Source organism: Scyliorhinus canicula, chromosome 1, assembly GCF_902713615.1.
Source record: "Scyliorhinus canicula chromosome 1, sScyCan1.1, whole genome shotgun sequence".
NCBI lineage: Eukaryota > Metazoa > Chordata > Chondrichthyes > Carcharhiniformes > Scyliorhinidae > Scyliorhinus > Scyliorhinus canicula.
In genome coordinates, this window is record NC_052146.1 from 38,874,903 (window position 1) to 38,897,124 (window position 22,222).

General features: G+C 46.6%; 1 protein-coding gene across 4 annotated transcripts in view; it reads left to right on the plus strand.

The window, feature by feature from the left end:
• LOC119957984 (BRCA1 associated protein) overlaps positions 1–22,222 on the plus strand; it is a 66,516-nt gene that overhangs the window by 35,575 nt on the left and 8,719 nt on the right. For 2 of the 4 annotated variants that reach the window (XM_038786313.1, XM_038786266.1), the window contains exons 9-10: positions 927–1,036; positions 14,920–15,009. In XM_038786313.1, coding sequence (XP_038642241.1) covers positions 927–1,036; positions 14,920–15,009 — 200 coding nt within the window. Of the gene's footprint in view, positions 1–926; positions 1,037–14,919; positions 15,010–15,213; positions 15,374–17,144; positions 17,162–22,222 lie in introns of those variants that run through there. The other 2 variants (XM_038786447.1, XR_005458963.1) reach the window with 2 other exon arrangements.

A 22,222-nucleotide genomic window follows, 5' to 3' on the forward strand; every position in this document is an offset into this window, starting at 1 on the left:
TGTTCGATGCTTAGGGGATTCTGGCAGGGGTTTGCAGATGTCATGTCCACGGTGTTTAAAACAAGAGTGGCACCGAGTCCAGAGGTGGCGATTTTCGGAGTGTCGGAGGATCTGGAAGTTGGGGGTGGGGGTGGTGTTAGTCTAGATTATTGTTTAAGGAAGGTGGGACCTGTGAGGGAGGTAGGGGGTTTGCACTATGTTTGTATATGCTTTACGGTTACTGTTATACAATCACAAATGCCGTAATAAAATATTTTACAAAAAAAAGAGCATCAGCTAAGCATTAGTCAGGAGATATTGACGATGTTACTTACTGTCCCTCCGTGTGTTGAGTTACTAACCGTCCCAATTCACAAGGGCAGCATCCCAAAATGGTTGTCTCGAAGAAGTGTCCAAGTGGAACCAGTGACTGTCTCTGATTCTTTTGTTCTGCTTTGGCAGTGATTTCCTGTGGAAAGTTTGCACCAGGGCTCCCGTTTGAGAATTGCAAGTGCTGACAGATGAACACAGTTGACTAGCCTGTATCTTGACCAATTTGTGTCGCTGAAGACAAATACACTGTTGCATCTCAAATTGCTTGTTTAAATTAGCTGAAGGAAAGCTGTTTTTAAAAACTATTTCCTGTGACTGTTTCCCCTAAATGTATAAAGATTCTCGGGGTGGAGGATGAGAGCATTAATGCAAATATCAATTTTTAAACTGGAAAATTTTGTTTCTTTTAAAATTTAATTTTAAATTAGGATGGTGGTACATAGAGTTAATTTTTTAGCGCACAAGACTGGCGGTGAAGGAATGACAATTTTAAAATATCCAAATTCTGACAATTGTCAATGCGTTTTATATTTGCTAAGCAGTAAGTGACTCAATGCATTGCCCGAGTGTGCACAACCTCTTCCTATTTTGAAGTTGTGTTTTGGTTTCTCTAGATAACTATGTTCATCGCTTGGTGGCCTCTAAAACAGATGGCAAGATTGTCCAGTATGAGTGTGAGGGTGACACATGTCAGGATGAAAAGATTGATGCCCTTCAGTTAGAGGTTAGTGGACCTTCCAAACACTTACTTGTAACTTTTTTTGTTTCCTGTTCTTTTCTCAAATCCTTCTTCCACCCCAACACACCCACCTGCTTTCCATTATTATGCTCTTTCTCAGACTGATCGTGGAATACCCTAGCTGCAGACTTCCACAGACAATATTTGTTCCTTTGGAAAGTGTACCTGTAATTGTTCGTCTTCAGCTCCTGCTGTTCTTGTCGTTCCCCCACAGGAATGTGAAATGAGATATTGTGAAATTATTTTGGTCACACTGTCGTGCCACGCAAATTTGTTTAGAACAAAGAACAAAGAAAAGTACAGCACAGGAACAGGCCCTTCGGCCCTCCAAGCCTGTGCTGACCATGCTGCCCGACAAAATTACAATCTTCTATACTTCCTGGGTCCGTATCCCTCTATTCCCATCCTATTCATGTATTTATCAAGATGCCCCTTAAATGTCACTATCGTCCCTGCTCCCACCACCAGCTGCGGCAGCGAGTTCTAGGCACCCACTACCCTCTGTGTAAAAAAACTTGCCTCGTACATCCACTCCAAACCTTGCCCCTCGCACCTTAAACCTATGCCCCCTAGTAATTGACCCCTCTACCCTGGGGAAAAGCCTCTGACTATCCACTCTGTCTATGCCCCTCATAATTTTGTAGACCTCTATCAGGTCGCCCCTCAACCTCCGTCGTTCCACTGAGAACAAACCAAGGTTATTCAACCTCTCCTCATATGCCCTCCATACCAGGCAACATCCTGGTAAATCTCTTCTGCACCCTCTCTAAATCCTCCACATCTTTCTGGTAGTGTGGCGACCAGAATTACACAGCCAGCTGGAGGGGCGGGGCCTAAACTAACTGGATAAGCTGGGATTCGGAGATCAGGCCGTAATTTTTCTTGGAAAACATTTTTTTAAATTCCAGTTAAAGGACAATTTAGCCTGGCCAATCCACCTACCCTGCACATCTTTTGGGTTGGAGGTGAGACCCATGCAGACACTGGGAGAATGTGCAAACTCCATCGAGACAGTGACCGGATTGAACCTGGGACCTCGGTGCCCTGGGGCAGCAGGGCTAACCACTGCGCCACAAGTGCCGCCCCTTTGGAAAACAATACGAATAAATACCCCAAAAGAAAAAAACACCTCCCATCTGACAGTGACCAGTTCCTTGTAATACATGGCTGCTATCTTGTGTAAAACCTCCCAATTGAGCCTCTTGGTCTATATATAATTTTCCTGAGGTACAAAAAGTCCATGAGATCCCCCAGCTATGTTGAGGCACAAGGTGGAGAATCTAACCTCCACTCCAATAGAATCCGCCCCTATCTGCAGCTCCAGGTGGTCTGACACCCCGAAAACGGTCTATGGGGGACCAGGCTCCAATTCCATTTGTAAGATCGCTGACATGGTGCTGAAGATGGAGCCTCAGAAATTCACCAGTTTAGAATTTAGACCATATGTATATGGTTCGCTGGGTCACACCCACACTGCTAGCACTTGTCCTCTACCCCCTGAAACAACTGGATCATCTTTGTTAAGTGTGCCTTACGAACCACTTTTAACTGTATGAGCTGAGCCTTGCACAGGACGACGTGGCGTTCACCTTCCGTCGGGCTTCACCCCAACTCTTCCTCCCATTTGACCGTAGTCCCCTCCAGCGACACAGTTTCCTCTGCCAGAATCCTGTAAATTTCTGAGGTACTCCCCTCCTCCACCCCTGCCAACAACTGGACCCTCTCCAACAACAATGATGGTGTCATCACCAGAAAGGTCAGAAAAACCCTCTTTACAAAATCCTTTAGCAAAAACCTGCAAGTGTCTAAATTTTTCGGTCTGTGCAAAACCATGCTTCTCAGCTAGCTCCTCTAAACTCGCAAACCACCTCCTCCAGGAGGAAATCCCTCATGACAACCACCCCTTTCTTTTTTTAATTTACTTTATCAGAGTTACAAAGCCAGGGCTCAGAGTGTGGGGCAAACCCCTAATCCCGCTCTTTGCCTGCTCCAAAAAACCAATTCAAATTGAATCGAATTCATGGTCCCCACAAGAGAGACCTACCATATTGAGGCATTACCTGACCTCACACTCACCCCTTTCTCCTCCCAACCTTTAAACCTGGCGTCCAATCTTGTAGGCTCGAACAGATGGTAATCCTGAATCGGAACCATCTTCGATCCTGACCCCAATTGAAAATGCAGCTGTAATTGCCTCCCATGTTTTTAACGTGGCCACCACCCCCGGATTCCCCGAGAATTTTCCTGGAGAGAACGGAAGTGGGGCAGTTACTATTGCCCACAGCCCCGTTCCCTTGCATGATCTAGCCTCCATCTTCACCCAGACTTCTTCCTCACCCCCATGCCAACTCAATACCTTCTCCACGTTCACCGCCCAGTAATAATAAATGGGGTTCGGCAGTGCCAAACCCCCTGACTGCTGGTCCCTCTGCAGGACCACCTCCCAAATCCTTGCCACCATACCTGCTCAAATGAATGCCAAAATAAACTGTTATTTCCCCACAAAGAACGCCTTGGGGAGAACCACTGGTAGGCACTGAAATAAAAACAAAAACCTTGGTAGCATATTCACCGTTACCAATTGCACTCGCCCAGCCAGAGACAGACGGAGACTGCCCCACCGTTGCAGGTTTGCTTTAACCTTGCTCATCAAACTTGTAAAGTTCAGTTTCAATAGCTGCAACCAGTCCCATGTCGCCGGTACCCCATAATATCTAAAATGAGATGTCGTCAGGCAGAACCCTGGTGGAGTGACCGGAAAACATTCACTTTTTTTCAAATTCAATTTGTACCTGCAGAAAGCCGTAATACGCTTTAACAGCCCCAGTATGTCCCCCCATTGTGGGAACCGGGTCCTCCTGATTACCCCCTCCATTTGTCCGATTTCTTCAAGGCGATGTGGGCTGCTATTTTTGAAGGGTGGCCTGATCTCAAAGTGAAGTTCAAGGACCCCCCCTCCCATGACATTGGGATCCCCGGCAGGTAAAGCAACACTCCCAATCCTCCAACACAGAGGGCCAACCCCCTCCCCCACATTCAATGGTCGGGTCCCCCACCTGCACACTCATCAGGGTGACCGAACACTCCCCCTCTCCAATTCCTCACCAGCATCGGGGCATCCTCCCATTCTAAGTCTCCACCCCACCTCTGGCAGTGCCAACCTGGCTCTGTGCCAGGGCACTGCCCGACAATGCCCTTCACCACTCGGGGGCTCTACTTGCCTTCGAGCCCCTGGCCTGGTTATCACGACTGGTTTCCGATTTTCAAAACCAATAATGATTCCCACGGTGTTTGTCACACCGGCGGGAGGGAGCATCTGACAACCCCAGAAGCAATGGTGTTAAGCAATTTCTGAATATTAAAATGCATTCAAATTAATGGTAATCAAGTTTAGACCCCTGCTGGGTGTGAATCTGATTATGTCACCAGCAGGAGGCGAGGAAGTTTTTCAATTTAAAAAAAAAAAAAAAAATTATTTATGGGATGTGGGTGTCGCTGATTAGGCCAGCATTTATAGGCCATCCCTAGTTGCCCTTCAGAAGGTGGTGGTTAATTGTCTTCTTGAAACGCTGCAGTTCTTGAGGTGAAGGTACACTCACTGAGCTGTTAGGCAGGTAGTTCCAGGATGAAATGAAATGAAAAATGAAAATCGCTTATTGTCACGAGTAGGCTTCAATGAAGTTACTGTGAAAAGCCCCTAGTCGCCACATTCCGGCGCCTGTCCGGGGAGGCTGGTACGGGAATCGAACCGTGCTGCTGGCCTGCTTGGTCTGCTTTAAAAGCCAGCGATTTAGCCGAGTGAGCTAAACCAGCCCCTGATGTTGTCCCAGTGTCAATGAAGGATATATTTCCAAGTCAGAGTGGTGAGTGACTTGGAGGGGAACCTCTAGCTGCTCTAGGAACCTCTGCCTCCTAGGTATCTGCTGCTCTTGTCCTTCTAGATCAGGGGTGGGCAAACTATGGCCCGCGGGTTTATGCGGCCCACCAAGATCAAGTCATCAAAAAAAATTTTTTTTTTTTTTTTAATAATTATTTTTTTAAAAATAAGGTTAATGGGGGGGCTGTTGGGTTACTGGTGTAGGGTGGATACGTTGACTTGAGTAGGGTGATCATTGCTCAGCACAACATCGAGGGCCGACGGGCCTGTTCTGTGCTGTATTGTTCTATGTTCTATATGAGGCGCCCAGAATCATAACCGGGTGAAGCGCCATTTTTGAAAAGTAGAGAAAAAGAGGGCTGAAGGCAGGATGCCGCTGGGGGAAGCGCTGAGGTATATGCTGCACGCTAATTGGTTACAACCGGGACTATTAATTAATATACTATGCGGCCCTTTAAAATTGTGAATTTCTGAATGTGGCCCTTGCACGGAAAAGTTTGCCCACCCCTGTTCTACATGATAGTGGTCATGCGTTTGGAAGGTGCTGTCTAAGGAACCGTAGTAAATTATTGCAGTGCATCTGGTGCACATGGCTGCCACTGTTCGCCGGTGGTGGAGGGTTTGAATGTTTGCGGAAGGGGGAGCAGTCAAACGGGCTGCTTTGACGTGGATGGTGACGAGCTTCTTGAGTGTTGTTGGAGCTGCACTCATCCAGGCAAGTGAAGAGTATTCCACTACACTCCTGACTTGTGCCTTGTAGATGGTGGACAGGCTTTGGGGGGGGTCAGCAGGTGAGTTACTCGCCATAGGATTCCTAGCCTTTGACCTGCCCTGGTAGCCACAGTATTAATATGGCTAATCCAGTTCAGTTTCTGATCAATGGTAAATCCCAGGATGTTTTTAAAAATATTTTTATTCACCATATTTCATCATTTTCACCGTACAAAAAAACACAACGAAACAACCTCAACAATGTAAAACCTAAAGCATCGACTCGTAAATCAAAAATGAAAAACAAACAAGCCCCCCCCCCCCCTTAGCATTCAACGGCGCGCACCCCCCCCCCCCCCCCCCCCCCCCCCCCCCCACCCCCCCCCCCCCCCCCCCCCCCCCCCCCCCCCCCCCCCCCCCCCCCCACCCCACCCCCCCCCCCCCCCCTCCCCCCCCACCCCCCCCCCCCCCCCCCCCCAGCTCAAACTTCACCTTCTCCAGGGTCACAAACTGCAGCAGGTCCCCCCTGCCATGCCGAGGCACAAGGCAGAGAAGCTAACCTCCACCCCAATAACACCAGCCTATGAGCCATCAGTGAGGCGAAGGCCAAACCGTCTGCCCCCACACCCGCCTGCAACTCGGGCTGAGCATTGGCAGGACCAAAACATATAAACATGGTTTGCCCCTTCCACTCCCTGGATCGAATCCATGTTTACCCCTAATCAGCAACCCCCCCGAACCCGGCCCCCAACTTAAATTGTTGCCCAAGCTGCCTCCAGATCTTCAAAGTGGCCACCACCACCGGACTCGCCTATTGGGAGCGGCACCGTAGCCATCGCCCTCAACCTCAACCCTAGCCCTCCTCCATTTTAACCCAGGGGGATCCCTGCCAACCCTACCCAACCAACCCAGCTCCCTGCACCTTCTCTGCATTCGCTGCCCAATAAGTTGGGAATGCCTAGCCCCCTGCCTGTTGCCCTATCTGAAAAGGCAGGCACTGAAATAGGAACAAAAATTGTGGTAACACGTTAATTTTAACTGCCTGCACCCAGCCCGCCAACGACAGAGGGAGGTTGTCCCTTCATCTCCCTATACAGCAGCTATACCCACGCTGTAAACCGTGGCCTGATCCCAAATCTTTATAAGACTTCGCATCAAATTACCCCACTCTACCTGATCAAACGCCTTCTCTGCATCTAGTGCCACCACTACTCCGTCTCCTTTCCCTCCGATGGCGACATGATCACATTTAACAACCTTCTCACATTCGAAAATAGCTGCCTTCCATTCACGAACCCTGTCTGGTCTTCTCCTCTCCCGGTGGCTCCGACTTGTGCAACTCCTCAAAAACTTAATTGATCTTCTCTGGGGGCAGTAGCTTCACCATCTTATCCCGCACCTGGACTATGCCCCTTGCCGCCACCTCCCTCCGGACCTGGCTGGCTTTCCCCCTCCATGTTCACTGGCTGCTCCCCTCGCCCTTCTCAACTGTCCTTTGTGCCAGTATGGCTCCAACCAGCGGTGAGTTTCCTCCCCGATTCCTATTGACTCCAGTTTGGTAGGGCTCCTTGATGCCATCCTTGGTAAAATGCTGCCTTGATGTCAAGAGCAGGCACTCTCACTTCTGGCATTCAGCTCTTTTGTCCATGTTTGAACGAAAGCTGTAATGAGGTCAGGAGCTGAGTGAACCTGGCAGAACCAAAACTGGGCGTCCATGAGCAGATTATTGCTGAGTAAGTGCTGCTCGATACCACTGTTGATGACTCCTTCCATCACTTTGCTGATGATGGAGAATAGACTGATCGGGCAGGAGTTGGCTCTGTTCAATTTGTCCTGTTTCTTGTCTACAGAGCGCACCTGGGCAATTTTCCACTTGCCGGGTAGATGGCAGTGTTGTAGCTGTACTGGAACAGCTTGGTTAGGGGTCCAGCAAGTTCTGGAGCACGTCTTCAGTACTATTGCCAGAATATTGACAGGGTCCATAGCCGTTGCAGTATCCAGTGAGATCTCGAACTGAGATTTTGCTGCCGCAAATCCTGTTATGCCCTCTCACGAGAGTTAGCCGCTCTAACTGTATTTACGCTTCTGGCCAATTGGTCCTGAAAATGTTGCCCCTTACTTAAACCAGTCTAGACACCTATACAAAATCTGACATTAACTTCTCAACAAAGTGAAGCTATCAACCATCAAAACTTACTTCTCAAAGGAAAATTGTCATGAAAGTAATTTGATCATAACCAGTTCTGTTGGTAAATTATGCACAGTACGGATGTATTTAAAATAAAGATGTCGTGGAAGATCTTTTTTCCTGCTTCAGGTTTACGGAGTGAATGAAGCTTGAGCACTGGATACCAGGGATTGTAAGAAGGCCGAGAGTCACTGGGAGCGGGTGTAGTCTTAGATACTGTCGACATTGGGGGGGCATCTTTTCTAAATCTAAAGATCAAGTTACAGCCTTGAACTCACTGTTAATAATTTACTTAAAATTCTGTTGGGCAGCAGTTGCACTGTCAAGCAATGGCAGGAGTGTGCAATATCACATGATGGTACAGATATCAATACAAAGTTTGCTTGCTTTGTAGCAGTTCATGCATTGTCAGGAATCTCTCATCAATGGTTGAGTGGGTAAATGCATTACCTTGAGTTGCATTGAGCTCTTGTAAGAATAGTAAGGTTAGATCCTTGGCATGTCCTTGTGAAACAAGGGTTAAAATCAGCCAAAGCTCACATTCCAATTGCTGAATGAGAGGTTCTCCTGACAAAGTCCCCATGTGTGAACGTGAGGGTAGAACTAGGCTCAGCTGTAATGAGGTAATATTTTCTGTGATTTAGTCTGCTGATGCTAACTGTCTAGACTCTCAAATGAAATATCGTCACCGTGGAAAGGTTGCTGGCACCCGGTTTGCCTTGAAGGCAGAAAGAAGGAAAATAGTAAACAAATGCAATATATTGCAATTCTTCTTTTGAAAAAATTTAAATTTTCAACATTATGAATATTTTAACAAATAGACCCCCCCCCCCCCCCCCCCCCCCCCCCCCCCCCCCCCCCCCCCCCCCCCCACCCCACCCACCCACCGCCACCAGGAACCCCATTAGATCCCCCAGCCACACTGCGAGGCACTGGGAGAAAAGCTGACCTCCACCCCAATGCGACTACATATACCTGAAGGTCTCCTCACCATGGAGCCCTAACTTCACCCTCAACTTCTCCAAAATCAGATCCTTCATCTCTTTCATCCCTCATCCCCAGAACCTCGCATCCATCACCCTGCTCAAACCCATGGTTTCCCCCTTATCGGCATCACCCTCGAGCCTGCCCTCAACTTAAAGTGCTGTCGGAATTGCCTCCAAATCTTCCTGCGCGGCTACCACCACAGGACTATCCAAGTACTTTCCTGGGGCGAACGGTAGCGGCGCCATTGCCAAAGCTTGCAACCCTGACCCTACACTCAAATCGCCTCTGTCTCCCTACTCCAGCCCCGCATCTCCATGCATTCCGTGCCCAGTAATAATACAACAAATTCAGAAGGGTGAATGCGCCGCCCCCTTTGGAGCAGCACTTTCCTTATCCTGGCCACCTTCACTGCCCACATAATCAAAGAGACCAGCTTGTCCACCCCCCCTAAAGGGGAAAAAGACCAGCAGATGCTGGAACCGGATCAAGAACTGTGGCAGAATGTTCATCTTTACTGCCTGCACCCGGCCTGCCAGCAGCAAGGGGAGACTGGCCCATCATACCAATTTCCAGGAGGGAAAGGGGTTACTCTTCTTGGGGACATGAAGGAGGGGAGGGGAGAATCCGATGGGGATGTTACAATAGAGCCCGGGTCTTTTGGGGAGCTGTCACACTAGCGAGCAAGGTAGTGCACGGGAGTAAGGGGGGGGGGGGGGGGTGATGGATTACGATGCACCTCCTGGGAGAGAAGGAGCGCCTGGGGGGGGGGGGGGGGGGGATAGAATGCTGATTACAATGTGTCACACGTGGCAATGGCTGGAGAGAGAAAGGAGAGGGCCCATGAGCGAAGGGAAACCCCGCCGTGCAGGGGCACATCCAAAGAGTAAGTATGGCTGACTTCACAGAGTAGGGGGGTGGGGAAAGAGACAGAAACACCCCATCAGAATAGTTACCTGGAAAGTGAGGGGACTGAATTGGACGGTGATAAGATCCTGAGTCTTTACCCATCTTAAAAGCATGGGGGTTGACGTCGTCTTCCCACGAGTGAGACACATTTAAGAGAGAAGGACTGACAGGGTAAGGATAAGCTGAATTGGACAGATATATCATAGAACAGTACAGCACAGAACAGGCCCTTCGGCCCTCGATGTGCCGAGCAATGATCACCCTAATCAGGTGTGCTTCGACACAAGGGCGAGGGTGGTAGCCATACTATTAAACAAAAAGTAGTGTTTGCAGCAACGATTGCGGTGGCGGACTGAGGGAATGATATGTAATAATTATCAGGATCCCTGGAAGAGGCCACGGTGGTACTTGTAAATATCTACACCCCAAATGGGGACAACGCCAAATTTGTGAAGAAATCAATGGCAGAAATCTACGACCTAGAACTCCCACCACTTCATCATGGAGGGGGGATTCAACCACCCAAAGGAGAGGCAGTTCTCCTCCCATGTATTCTCCCACATACACAAAGCCTATTCACAATAGAATCTTCATATTGGGGAAATCTGTGCTTCCAGTGGTAGTAGGGGTGGAATATTCCGTGATAGTAACCTCAGACCACGCTCCACGCTACATGGATGTGAGGTTGGAGCCGGGCCCGATGCCCCCCCCATGGAGTTTGGACACTGCCCTTCTTGCCGATGGGGACTTTTGCGAAAGAATATCACAAGCCATCAATGGACATTCATCCTCCAGCCAAAACATCCTCTTACACTCCACGTTCTGGGAGACACCTAAGGTGGTGATCAGGGGGGAAATAATAGCATATAGGGTGTTTAGAGATCGGAATGCAAAGGCCAGCTAAGCAACGGCTGATCGACTCTATATTGGAAGTGGTTTGGCGGTATTCCAAGTCCCCAACCGTGAAGATGCTAGCGGAGAGGAAGAAGCTACAGATGGAATTTGACCTGCTTTCCTCTGGGAAAGCAGTGAACCAGCTCCGCCAGCTACCGGGGACTTTCTATAAGCATGGAGACAGGGCTAACTGCTTACTGGCACACCAGCTAAGGAAGCAGGCTGCCTCAAGAGAGCTAGCACAGGTAAGAGATGCGAGTGGGAGGATAGTCACAGCCTCGGATGAAATTGCAAACTTTTACCGGGGACTGTACACCTCTGAGCCCCGGGATGGTGACTAGAAGATGAAACAATTCCTCAGCAGGCTGGGCAAACCAGTTGTGTGGGAGGAAGGGAGGCAGGGACTGGAAGCGCCTCTAGGACTAGAAGAGATTGTGGAATGTATTAATTCCACGTAGTCAGGGAAGGCATTGGGATTGGACAGGTTCCCTGTGGACTTCTACATTCTACAAGACGTTCACGGCAGCACTGACCCCACACCTGTGGGAGATGTTTAATGACTTGCTGTCGATGGGGGGGGGGGGGGGGGGGGGGTGTGTGTGGTGTGTGTGTATGTGTGTGTGTGGGTCCTGCCACCCACGCTGGCACAGGCCTCAATCTCACTGATCCTCAAAAAAGTCAAAGACAAAAAGTGCAGGTCATACAAACCCATCTCACTCCGGAGCACTGATGCCAAAGTCCTGGTGAAAGCTCTGGCAAGGCAACTGGTGAGCTGCTTGCCAGAAGTGATCGTGGAAGATCAGACCGGGTTTGTCAAGGGCAAACAGCTAATGGCGAACAGCAGACATCTGCTGAAAGTGATTATGGTCCTACCCGGGGAGGGGACATCAGAAGTGATCGTCTCCCTGGACGTTGAGAAAGCCCTCGATTGAATAGAATGGAGATGCCTCATGGAGGTGCTTGATCTGTTTGGGTTTGAACCAGGGTTCACCTCGTGGGTGAAACCTCTGTACAGGGCTCCCAAGGTGTGACTAAGGACGAACACAACCAGCTCTGAATATTTTGGGCTGCACAGAAGAGGGGGTGCCTGTTGTCCCCACTGGTGTTTGCACTGGCAGTTGAGCCACTGGCCATTGCTCTTAGATCAGCTAAGGGGGGAACAAGCATTGAGAGGAGGCAGGGAGCAGAGTTTCACTGAATGCGGATAACCTGCTGTTCCACGTGTCAAACCTCTTGGCCAGCATGGGCAACGTAACTGATCTCCTTAGAGTGTTTGGAGCTTTCTCGGGATACAAATCGAACCTGAGCAAGAGTGAAATATTCCTGGTGAACCCCCAAGAGAAAGGAACAGAGCTGAGGATCCTACCGTTCAAATTCCCAAACCAATTTCCGGCTCCGTAAATGGAACCTGCCCAGCCTGGTGGAGTAGGTGAAGAGGGACCTACGGAGATGGGACTCGCTCTCACTGTCCCTGGCAGGAAGAGTGCGGACGATAAAAATGAATATGCTGCCAAGGTTCCTGGTCCTATTGAGATCATTCCCGATCTTCATCCCCAAATCCTTCTTCACCAGGGTTGCTAAACTGATCATGGTCTTTGTCTGAGCGAATGCTGGGATACGAAAAACCGCCCCACAAAGAGGGCGACACGTCGAAGGCTTGGCTCTGCTGGACTTCCTTTTCTACCACTAGGCAGCGAACTTAGAGAGGGTGTGGAGGTGGTTGGGAGAGCCAGAATTGGATCAGGTGCAGATGGAGGAGGCCTCCTGTATGGGGACATCTCTCTGGGTACTGGCCAACACCTCACTCCCGGCACCTCAACCAAATACTCGAGCTAGTAGTAGACCGAAGGACCTGGAATCAGCTCAGACACAAACTCAGTGACATGTCTGCTGTGGTCCCATCTGCAGGAACCATAAATTTATCCCTGGAAAAATAGACGTCACCTTCAAAACGTTGGGAGAGGTACTAACGGTGAGTGACATGTACGTGTACTCTAGAGTAGCGACCCTGGGGGAGCTAACAGAGATGCTCATGCTCCCGAAAGGGAACAAGCTACGGTACTTGCAATTGCGAGACTATCTCCGCAAGGAGACTGTGACGTTCCCACAGATAACCGGATACATCCTACTGGACAAACTACTAGCACCGGTCTTGCTAAGAGGAGATAAATGCGGCGCATATATGGACGACTGTTAGAAGAGGTAAAGGCCCCATTGGACGAGACGCAAGAAAAATGGGAGGAGGAGCTGGACATCGAGATAGGGGAAGGACTCTGGATCGAAGCTCTGCACAAGGTCAACTCCTCCACCTCATGCGCAGGGCTGAGCTTAACGCAACTAAATGTGGCGCACAGGACACACCTAACCAGAACTAGCATGTGCGGGTTCTTCGCAGAGGTGGAAGATAAGTGCTCGCGGTGTCAGGGGGCCCGGCCAACCAGACTCGTGTGTTCTGTTCCTGCCCCAAACTCAGTGGGTTCTGGACCGCCTTCTTCAAAGTCATGTCCAGAGTGGTGGGGGAAAAGATGGAGCCATGCCCCTCAGTGGTGGTCTCCAGGGCACTGGAACATCCAGAGCTCTTTATGCGGAGGGAGGTGATGCCCTGGCATTTGCCCTGATTGCCTGGCGGAGACTTCTACTTGGATGGAGGTTGGCAGCAGCACCTCCGACTGGCTCTCCGACCTAGCGGAAGCTAGAAAAAATAAAATTTGCTATGAAGGGATCAGATGAAGGTTTCCACCATATGTGGAAACAATTCACTAGCCTCTTCAAAGATCCGTTCGTGACCGGCAACTGGGATCGTGGGGGGAGCAAGGGGGGAAGAGGGTGGAACAACTAGAGATGGGTGAGGGAGGCAAGATGGGGTGGGGCAAGAGGGAGCACCCACACCACAAAGAGGAAATCTGCCCTACACACCGAGGGGTGCAGGTGTCCCCACACGGATGTGACGAACAAATGCATAGAAGTAAAAGGGACTCAGAAAAAGAAGCCACCCGCCTGTATTTATACATACGTTTATTAATGCAATGAAAATAGACCAGCTATTTTTTACTGTAGTATTTTTGTTTTATCTCATTAGTTTATTCCATGTGTTTTTAAAATTTATTTTCCTAATGTTCTCCATATATGCCTGATAACACTGATGTAAATTTTGACCACTTGTATAGCAAAGAGATGTAAATTATTTATAACCTCGGTTAGGAGGGACACAATTGTAAGATGGAACGATATGAAGCAAAGATAAATGAGAACTCAAATAAAAACATTTTTAAAAAATTGATTTGTTGTGAGAACTGGCTTTAAATATTGTATCTGGTAGTGAATATACAACTCAATAAAGCAAAATACTGTGGATGCTGGAATTCTGAAATAAAAACAGAAAATGCTGGATAAAGCCAACAGAGTTAATGTTTTGAGGTTGATATGATTCTTCAGAACTCTACTTTTACTCTGTTCCTCTCCACAGATGCTGTCACACCTGCTGAGCTTTTCCAGCACTTCGGTTTTTAATTCAGATTTCCAGCATCTGCAGTATTTTGCTTTTATTATTATATAGTGTTCAGTTGGTGACACCTCATCCCTGAGTCAGAAGGTTTGGGTTAAAGCCACTCCAGAACTTGAGCATGAATATTAAGGCGAATATTCTAGTACAGTATTGAGGGAATGCTGTACCGTCAGAAGTGGCGTTTTAGCTCCAAACATTCAAAAAAAAAGATGATTTGGTCAGTATTGGTCAATTCTATGTATTAAATAGAATAATAACTTTGGTTATATTCCTTGGCAGTAACATCTTGACCTTGAGATGATAAGCAACTTGAGCTTTGCTCTTGCAGTTTATGGTGCCGTGTCGCAGACCATGGTTCCATGTGCATAATACACATGGTTTAATCTTTCCCTTCAGAGAAGCATTTTAATGTTTTTTTTTTTAAGCTGAGTTCCCTGTGCACAAATGCCACATTTCCCAAATTACAACAACGTCTACTCTTCACAAGTACTTGGTTGGCTGTGCAGCACGAAGAGGGGATTTGTAGAAACTAGCAAATTCAGCCTGCTGCTACACTGCAAGCTTGGATCCAAAAATTAAAGCTACCTGCCAACATCCCTCAGCAAAGAAAAATACCCTGAATTAGAAACTTAATGAGTTTAAATACTATATTAATTTTAAAAATTAGAACTGTATTAATATACTTCTTATCTGAAGATCTGTTTACGTTTATCCACCAGTGCAATTTAAGCATGTTTCATGTTCATTGTGAACCATTTTATAAAAATGATTTAATAAATTTTGTAAACTTTTTTCAACAGTATTCATACCTCTTGACCAGTCAGCTAGAATCTCAACGCATCTACTGGGAAAACAAAATAGTACACCTGGAGAAGGATGCAGCAGAAGAGGTAAGTTGCTTTTGTTCATGATTGTTTATTTTCCCCTGCCACTCATGCCCAAGAAAGTGGGAGAATACAACCTGTTTGTCCCGGTGCTTCTCCATAACTGATGTGTTTGAATAATCTACAGACAGCATGGTTAGACCCCAACAATCTCTTCCCTGCCATCTTCACCCCACCCGATTAACGTGGAAAACTTTCTTTCACTTCCAGGGATTTCGACACTGGAATGGATTTTTTTTAAAAACCCCTAGGGTCTATCATGCAAGACAGCAAACCGAGAAACAACAAATACATTTAAAAGCGTTAAAAGTTTGCAGATTGGAAGAGGAAGGAAGAACTAAAGGGCATACAGTTCACAATGGAAAACTATGTGAGAAGCTTTGATTTCAACTTCAGAAATGTCTCAAAGCAGTCTGCATGGGGCCATAACTTCCTGGCTCCCTAGCATTGCATTTGGGGGCTTGCCCATTGAGGCGCTGGGGAATCCCTCTTGGAGGTTCCCATGTAAGGATTTACCCGGCAATTGTCCAGACGGGCTAACTTCCCCTGGACAGTTGCGCTCGGCTGGGAACCATCGACAAATTGATTTAAATCGCTAACTTTGGATGGTTCTGCCAGTTTTACCCTAGTTGCTCTGAAAGAGTTAGATGGAAAAAAAGCACTTCTAACTTCAGAATAACTATTTTAAAGACCAAGACCGACCTCCCCCCTAGTCCGACCATAAAAATTAGTTGTGTTCTCCTTTGCTGTCTCCATTTATACTTCACAGCTGGAGCCCCAGAGCTGCTTAGCTGTTCCTATCTCACTCGGCCTGAATGAGGAAATCGGGCAAGGGGGGGGGGTTTAGCATTTCAGTGAATGTAAGGCTCTATGGATTGGCAATCATAGATTATCATAGAATTTACAGTGCAGAAGGAGGCCATTTGGCTCATCGAGTCTGCACCGGCTCTTGGAAAGAACACCCTACCCAAGGTCAACACCTCCACCCTATCCTAGTAACCTCACCCAACACTAAGGGCAATTTTGGACACTAAGGGCAATTTATCATGACCAAACCATCTAACCTGCACATCTTTGGACTGTGGGAGGAAACCGGAGCACCCGGAGGAAACCCACGTACACATGGGGAGGATATGTGCAGACTCCGTACAGACAGTGACCCAAGCCGGAAACGAACCTGGGATCCTGGAGCTGTGAAGCAATTGTGCTATCCACAATGCTACTGTGCTGCCCTGCAATCTGCCGGTGATTGCCACTGAGGAATTTATGGGCCATAGAATTGATGACTTTTGAATGGCAGTGACTGTTGTCGGCAAATTAAATGGTAATTTTACAACAGCAAAGTTCCATAGATGTCCGTGAAATGCTGCTTAATATCTTGGGTGGATTTGGAAGGTAGGAATGAGGTTATCGGGAGGGATCTCTAATTTTCATGGAATCTCAAGCACCTCTTGCTTCAGGTTGATGTTAAAATGCCTCATCAAAGTATGGATGCGCTCAGCAGGTCAGGCTGCAGAGAGGCAAACTGAGTTAACATTTTGTGCCAAGGCCGTTCACCAACAAATAGTTGCTTGCCTATCCAGTCCTGGTTTGTGCCAAACCTTCCCAATGGCTCCCAACCCAGTCACTTGCCCACATCCCACCGCTCGTGCCACGTTTGAGTACTTTTGCGCAGCTGTTGAGCCTGAGTACTTCAAGGTTTGTCCACCCCAAATGATTCCTGCTTACCCCAAATGTTTCTTGCTCTACCTGCAAGTCAAGACTAGGTGATTCCCAGCCCCTCTGCCCACCCACCTGCGCAGATCAAGCAAGTCCTTTCTGGCTTGCCAAATCCGAGTTCTTCCTAGTCTGATGAGAGATGAAAGAGGAGAGTGCGAAGTGAAGGCAGAGAGTTTAAAGGGAATGAGAAATGCAAGAAGGAAGTGACGGGTGATTCAAAAGTACAGGAAATGTAGAATGTGAGAGAACTAAACGACATGGGCAACAGAAAAAGAGGGGGTACACATGAGATGGAAGTGAAAGAGTATTGAAACACGTTTCCGGGCAAGTGGAAGCTGTACAGACTTCACCTTAATCAGATTCTCATCCATGTCATTGTTATGGGAGTAGATAAAGCAATGTACTTGTACTGATAATTACAGGAGGGCAATTACAACAGACGAAAAAAAAAAGACTGCTGAAGGCAGAAAAGATTGCAATTCATGTACAGCCACTGACACAGCAGCAGGTAAATATATGGAAACAGCGATACAAAAAGTTAACAAAATAATGGCAAATAAATAAACTAATCAGTGTGGGGCTTGGGGAAATATATGCCTAAATGTTCTGCACATGAATTCCAGAGTCTGGATGTCCCTGCTGGATATCATAAACATGGCAAATGACGTTAGTTGGATTCTTTTGTTAGAAGTAGAAAAGAAAACTGGGGGTGCAGGTATGGGCTGTATAGATTTTTATGCAAACAAGAACTTAAAAATACAAGGGCCTATTGGATCAAGGTGCAAATATGGTGAAATTGGATGCGACACGTGACTTTAACTGTGGACATTTACTGTAGATCACAGGTCTGGGAGGAGGTTAATCAAACAAGGGAACTGTGACAGGAATACATGCAGTTAGTTGTTTGGGGTAAATTTTGAAATCTATAGAGGAGTAAATATAAGTTGAGACTTGATCCAAAACCCTGCATTGTTATATAGAACTATTGGTCAAGCTGTCCACATTGGTCATGATGGGTGGGATTTACTGTGCAACCCGCCGCGTGTTTCACAGAGATGGGAGGCGGCCCGCCATTGGCCAGCAGTGCAATCTTCTGGTCCCGCCGTTGTCTCCGGGGCTCCCACCGGGAAATCCGTGGCAGGACCGGAAGATCCCGCCAACATGAGCAGCCGGGTATTGCGAACAACTGGGGGATGAGGGAATAGGTTAAAGAGTTGAAAACTGGAGCGGCTGCGTCTTCGCAAACTCTGGCTCCACTCATCTTTAAATCTTTTATTTTATCCTAATGTACATTCCATAATATTGTTTTGAGATATGTACCATTCATGTCCCTGGATAATTGTGGTCGATGTTTGGTGTTATAGAGCCAAGTTGAATCAGAGAGAATCTTTGTTTGATTGGGGCAGTCAGAGATGGCTGGGGTTGGGGCCCAGCTTGTAGTGGCGGTTTTGCTGGTGAGCAGGACACCCCTCGGCAGTGCTGTATGAATCTGGATGATGACTGCCATTGCAGGTAATGTCCTGGAGGATGATCTTGGCTTGGTGGTGCAGGTTTTTGGTGATCACTTTGATGAATTCCGAAGTACCCTTGAGAGAATGTTTGACGGAGCACATTGTATCTGATTTTCGAGGCCTGGGCCAGATGGAATCCCCGACCGTGGGTTTTGTGCTCTTCTGTCCACGATGCTGCTGTTCGACGATCCTGTTATGGCCTTGGCTTTTCCAAGCGACATGGATGTTGTTATTATCCTGCAGTTCATCAATAATCCTGGACTTTATTCCTTTGTGATTATGCTGTTGATTTCATGTTGTTGTCTTTTCTCCTGGCAAGGTTTACGATGTTTGAGGGCGAGGGTCGTTTGGGGTAAACATGGCAAAAAAAACATATTAAATCGGTAGTGATTTGTGGTTTGTGCACGGTCTTATCCTGTGCTGTAATCCTTACATCCATGAGAAGGGATTGCATTTTAGACGCCCTTTATCTTGTTTATAAAGAAGATGAGTGAAGCCACAGCAGTTTGATGAGTGGATGGTTGCTATGGGGGTGGGTGGTAGGTTAGATTGGTCCTCACTTAGACTCAGGATAGCCCCCAGTTAGAGCTAATTGTATCAGGTTTTTATTTTGCTTCTTTTGTAACTTTAAATTTTGAGAATCCGTGCTTATCATTTCAAAGGCCTGTGCAGATCATATATCTTGGAGAGGAGTGGGTTCCTTTTGATTCTTTTTTGTGGTTGGTGTTCTTAGGACTATTGACGTAGGAAAAAATGAGTGATGGTCATGCCTGGGTCCTATTCGATTTATTGAAATGAGAATCTGTATGCTATGTCTCTGTGTTGTCAGAGCCCTTCTTTGGTTTGGGGGTAGGCTTACATAGAAGCATACATAGAAAATAGAAGCAAGAGGAGGCCAGTTGACCCTTTGAGCCTGCTCTGCCATTCATTATGTTCAATACCCTGATCCTGCTTTCCCCACATATCCCTTGATCCCTTTAGCCCTAAGAGTTATATTTAATTAATTCTTGAAATTACACTGTTTTTGGCTCAACTCCTTTTTTGTGGTAGTAAATTCCACAGATTCACCACACTCTGGGTGAAGAAATTTCTCCTCAGCTCAGTCCTAAAAGGTTTACCCCATATCCTTAAACTATGACCCCTAGTTCTGGACTCCCCCACCATCGGGAACATTCTTTCTGAATCTACCCTGTCTAATCCTGTTAGAATGTTATGTTTCTATGAGATCCCCCCCCCCCCCCCCCCCTCCTAAACTCCAATGAATATAACCCTAACCAATTTAGTCTCCTCATATGACAGTTCCGCCATCCCAGGAATCAGTTTGGTAAACCTTCGCTGCACTCCCTCCATAGCAAGAGCATCCTTCCTCAGGTAGACCTACCTACCCTGCACATCTTTGGGTTGTGGGGGCGAACCCCATGCAAACACAGGACTCTTCAGATAGACTTGATGGGGGAGTTAGGCTCCCTCCTCTGAGTGGCCTTGTATATTGGTTTCCTGAATGAACTCCTCTTTGTGGTTGGATCTTCCATGGGGAAACAGTGTTTTTGTCTCTGTTGAGGTAGCGTTATCCTGTCCCCTAATATTCTCCTTGCAAGCGCACACAGTGCTATTCTTTGTCGAATGTTCTTTCATTTACCTAGGCTTTCGTTGGGGGGGCTGTTCTCTTTACCTCTGTGAGCAATGTGCTGTTATAATCCCTGGTTTGGTTGGTGGTTTGGTGCGCTGTCCTGGATGGGGTCAGTGAGATGCAGGGCCGGCTGGGTGGTGAGTTCTGGCGTGTGCTAGTCTGTCGGGGGTATTGACTCCTTTGTCTCAGAGTGTGCTGGGCAAGGCCAAGTCCGGTGCTGAGATTGACATCCTGTTGCCCTCATGCTTAGGACATCCCTTCTCGTGGGCATTTATTAGGGACATCCTGTGAGACTGAGTTTTTTGACCAGCTTTGAATATGTAAAATATCCTTCTTGAACTGGGGTTCTCGTATATTTTCTTTGTATTTTAAGTTTAAGAATCCATGATTGGCTTCTGCAGGGGTACAGAGGAGTCTGACAGCCGTTACAGTATGTCATTGGTGTTGCTGGAGTTGAGGGAGATATGTTCTGGTGCAAGCCCGAACATGGTGCGTAAAATTTATCCTGAACACTCGTGGTCGTTGCGAGCAATCACCATGTGGGAAGGTATGCACCATTTTACCATGTTTTCATGGCTTTATCCTTCTCTCCCTGGTTCTCTGGTGTGTATCGAGGCACCAAGTTGAGTCTAATGATTGTACTGAGCTAATTACATTGCTGTTCTCCTGTTCAACTGTGTCCGTAAATATTGAGATTATTTTTTGTGCTGAGCTGTACTGTTCCTTTGGTTTAGTTGTGTTATTTGTTAAAATTAAAAACTTCAACAAAAATACTTTAAAGAAAGATTTGAAAACAGTAACCACAATATGGTGAAGGGCCTAAAAAGGTAGACAATAAAAATAGATTGTTGAGCAGATAGATTTTGAGGGGATGAAGAAAACTAGACAAAAGCACTTCTGGGAGGAAAAACATGTTGAAAAGTGTCATGCTGAGAAATACTATGCTATGTTCTATGTACAGGACAAATACCTAGTAAAAGGCAATTGAAGGAATCAATGTGAGATGCATATAAGCAAAACGGAAATTGTTCTTAAGTGATAAAGTGACATATGATAGACTAGGAAATATAAAAACAAGGCAAAGGAGGTTTAAAAAACAAATCGGGAGAGGTCAAAATGAGGCGAGATAGCCTCAAAAGATTTTAAGTGTCTTTACAAATATATTTGGAGTAAATCATTTTTAAAAAAGGATAGGTAAATTGATAGATTCCAAAGGTGGTAGATATCAAGTGACCAAGCTGCAGCAAAGGTCCCAGCAAATGTTGAGAGCTCAGTGCACTCAGCATGGAAGTTGAATTTTTCGGAGGATTGAAGGAAATATTCCATCAATAGAAATTTCAGGTAAGGCAGTTATGGTTAAGTGAGCACATTAAAGGAAGATGAGGAATTAAGTGTCAATGAACTTCCTTCAAGGCATTTAGTACTTGGTTACTTGCTACTATCTTTAAGAAATCATTAGGACTGACAATCATGGATCAGGAAAAGTAAGCATGCTACCAGTTTTTAAAAGGGGACATCTAGCTAGCCAAGGAAAATATAGTCAAGTGAGCATAGCAAACAATTTAGTGAAAATTATGTAAAAAAAATATATAATCTTTATTGTCATAAGAAGGCTTACATTAACACTGCAATGAAGTTACTGTGAAAAGCCCCTAGTCGCCACATTCCGTCATCTGTTCGGGTACACGGAGGATAGGTAAATTGATAGATTCCAAAAGTGGTAGGGAGAATTCAGAATTCTCAGCTGGTACGGGAATTGAACCCGCATCACAAACCAGCTGACTAGCCCACTGAGCTAAATCATCTTCTGGTTTCGATTCCTTTCTGTGATTCCTGTTTCTCATTTTGATGAACAAGAATTACTTTAATATTGCTGAAAAGAGAGACATATTGCCAAAGCTTTTTGTCTTGTACTCATCGGGACAAACCCAAGAATTGCAGCAGAAAAGGGTGATGATTGGTTGGCAAATTGACTGATTGATTAAGGCAGGGGTGTCAAACTCAAATACACCGTGGGCCAAAATTAAAAAATCGGGACAAGTCGAAGGCCGGACTGGTTCAATGTTTTTTTGCAAAACTTATTGAAATGAACTTATTGAACCTGGAACTAATAAAGCTTAGGTTATTGCCTATAAAAACAACATTAAATATTAAATAAATAAAAAAATTAGTTGCATTTATTTCTTATTGCTTTATCTGGAGCTTTTCCAGAGTAATTTCTAATGAAAACATTTTTCCACAGGCCAACACTTTGTGATTCACACTATACCTGAATAAACTCGGCATCAGCCATATCATACGCCATAGGCACTTCAATTGCTGGGGCCAGCTTTAATAGTAATTAGATATTATTAGGGCA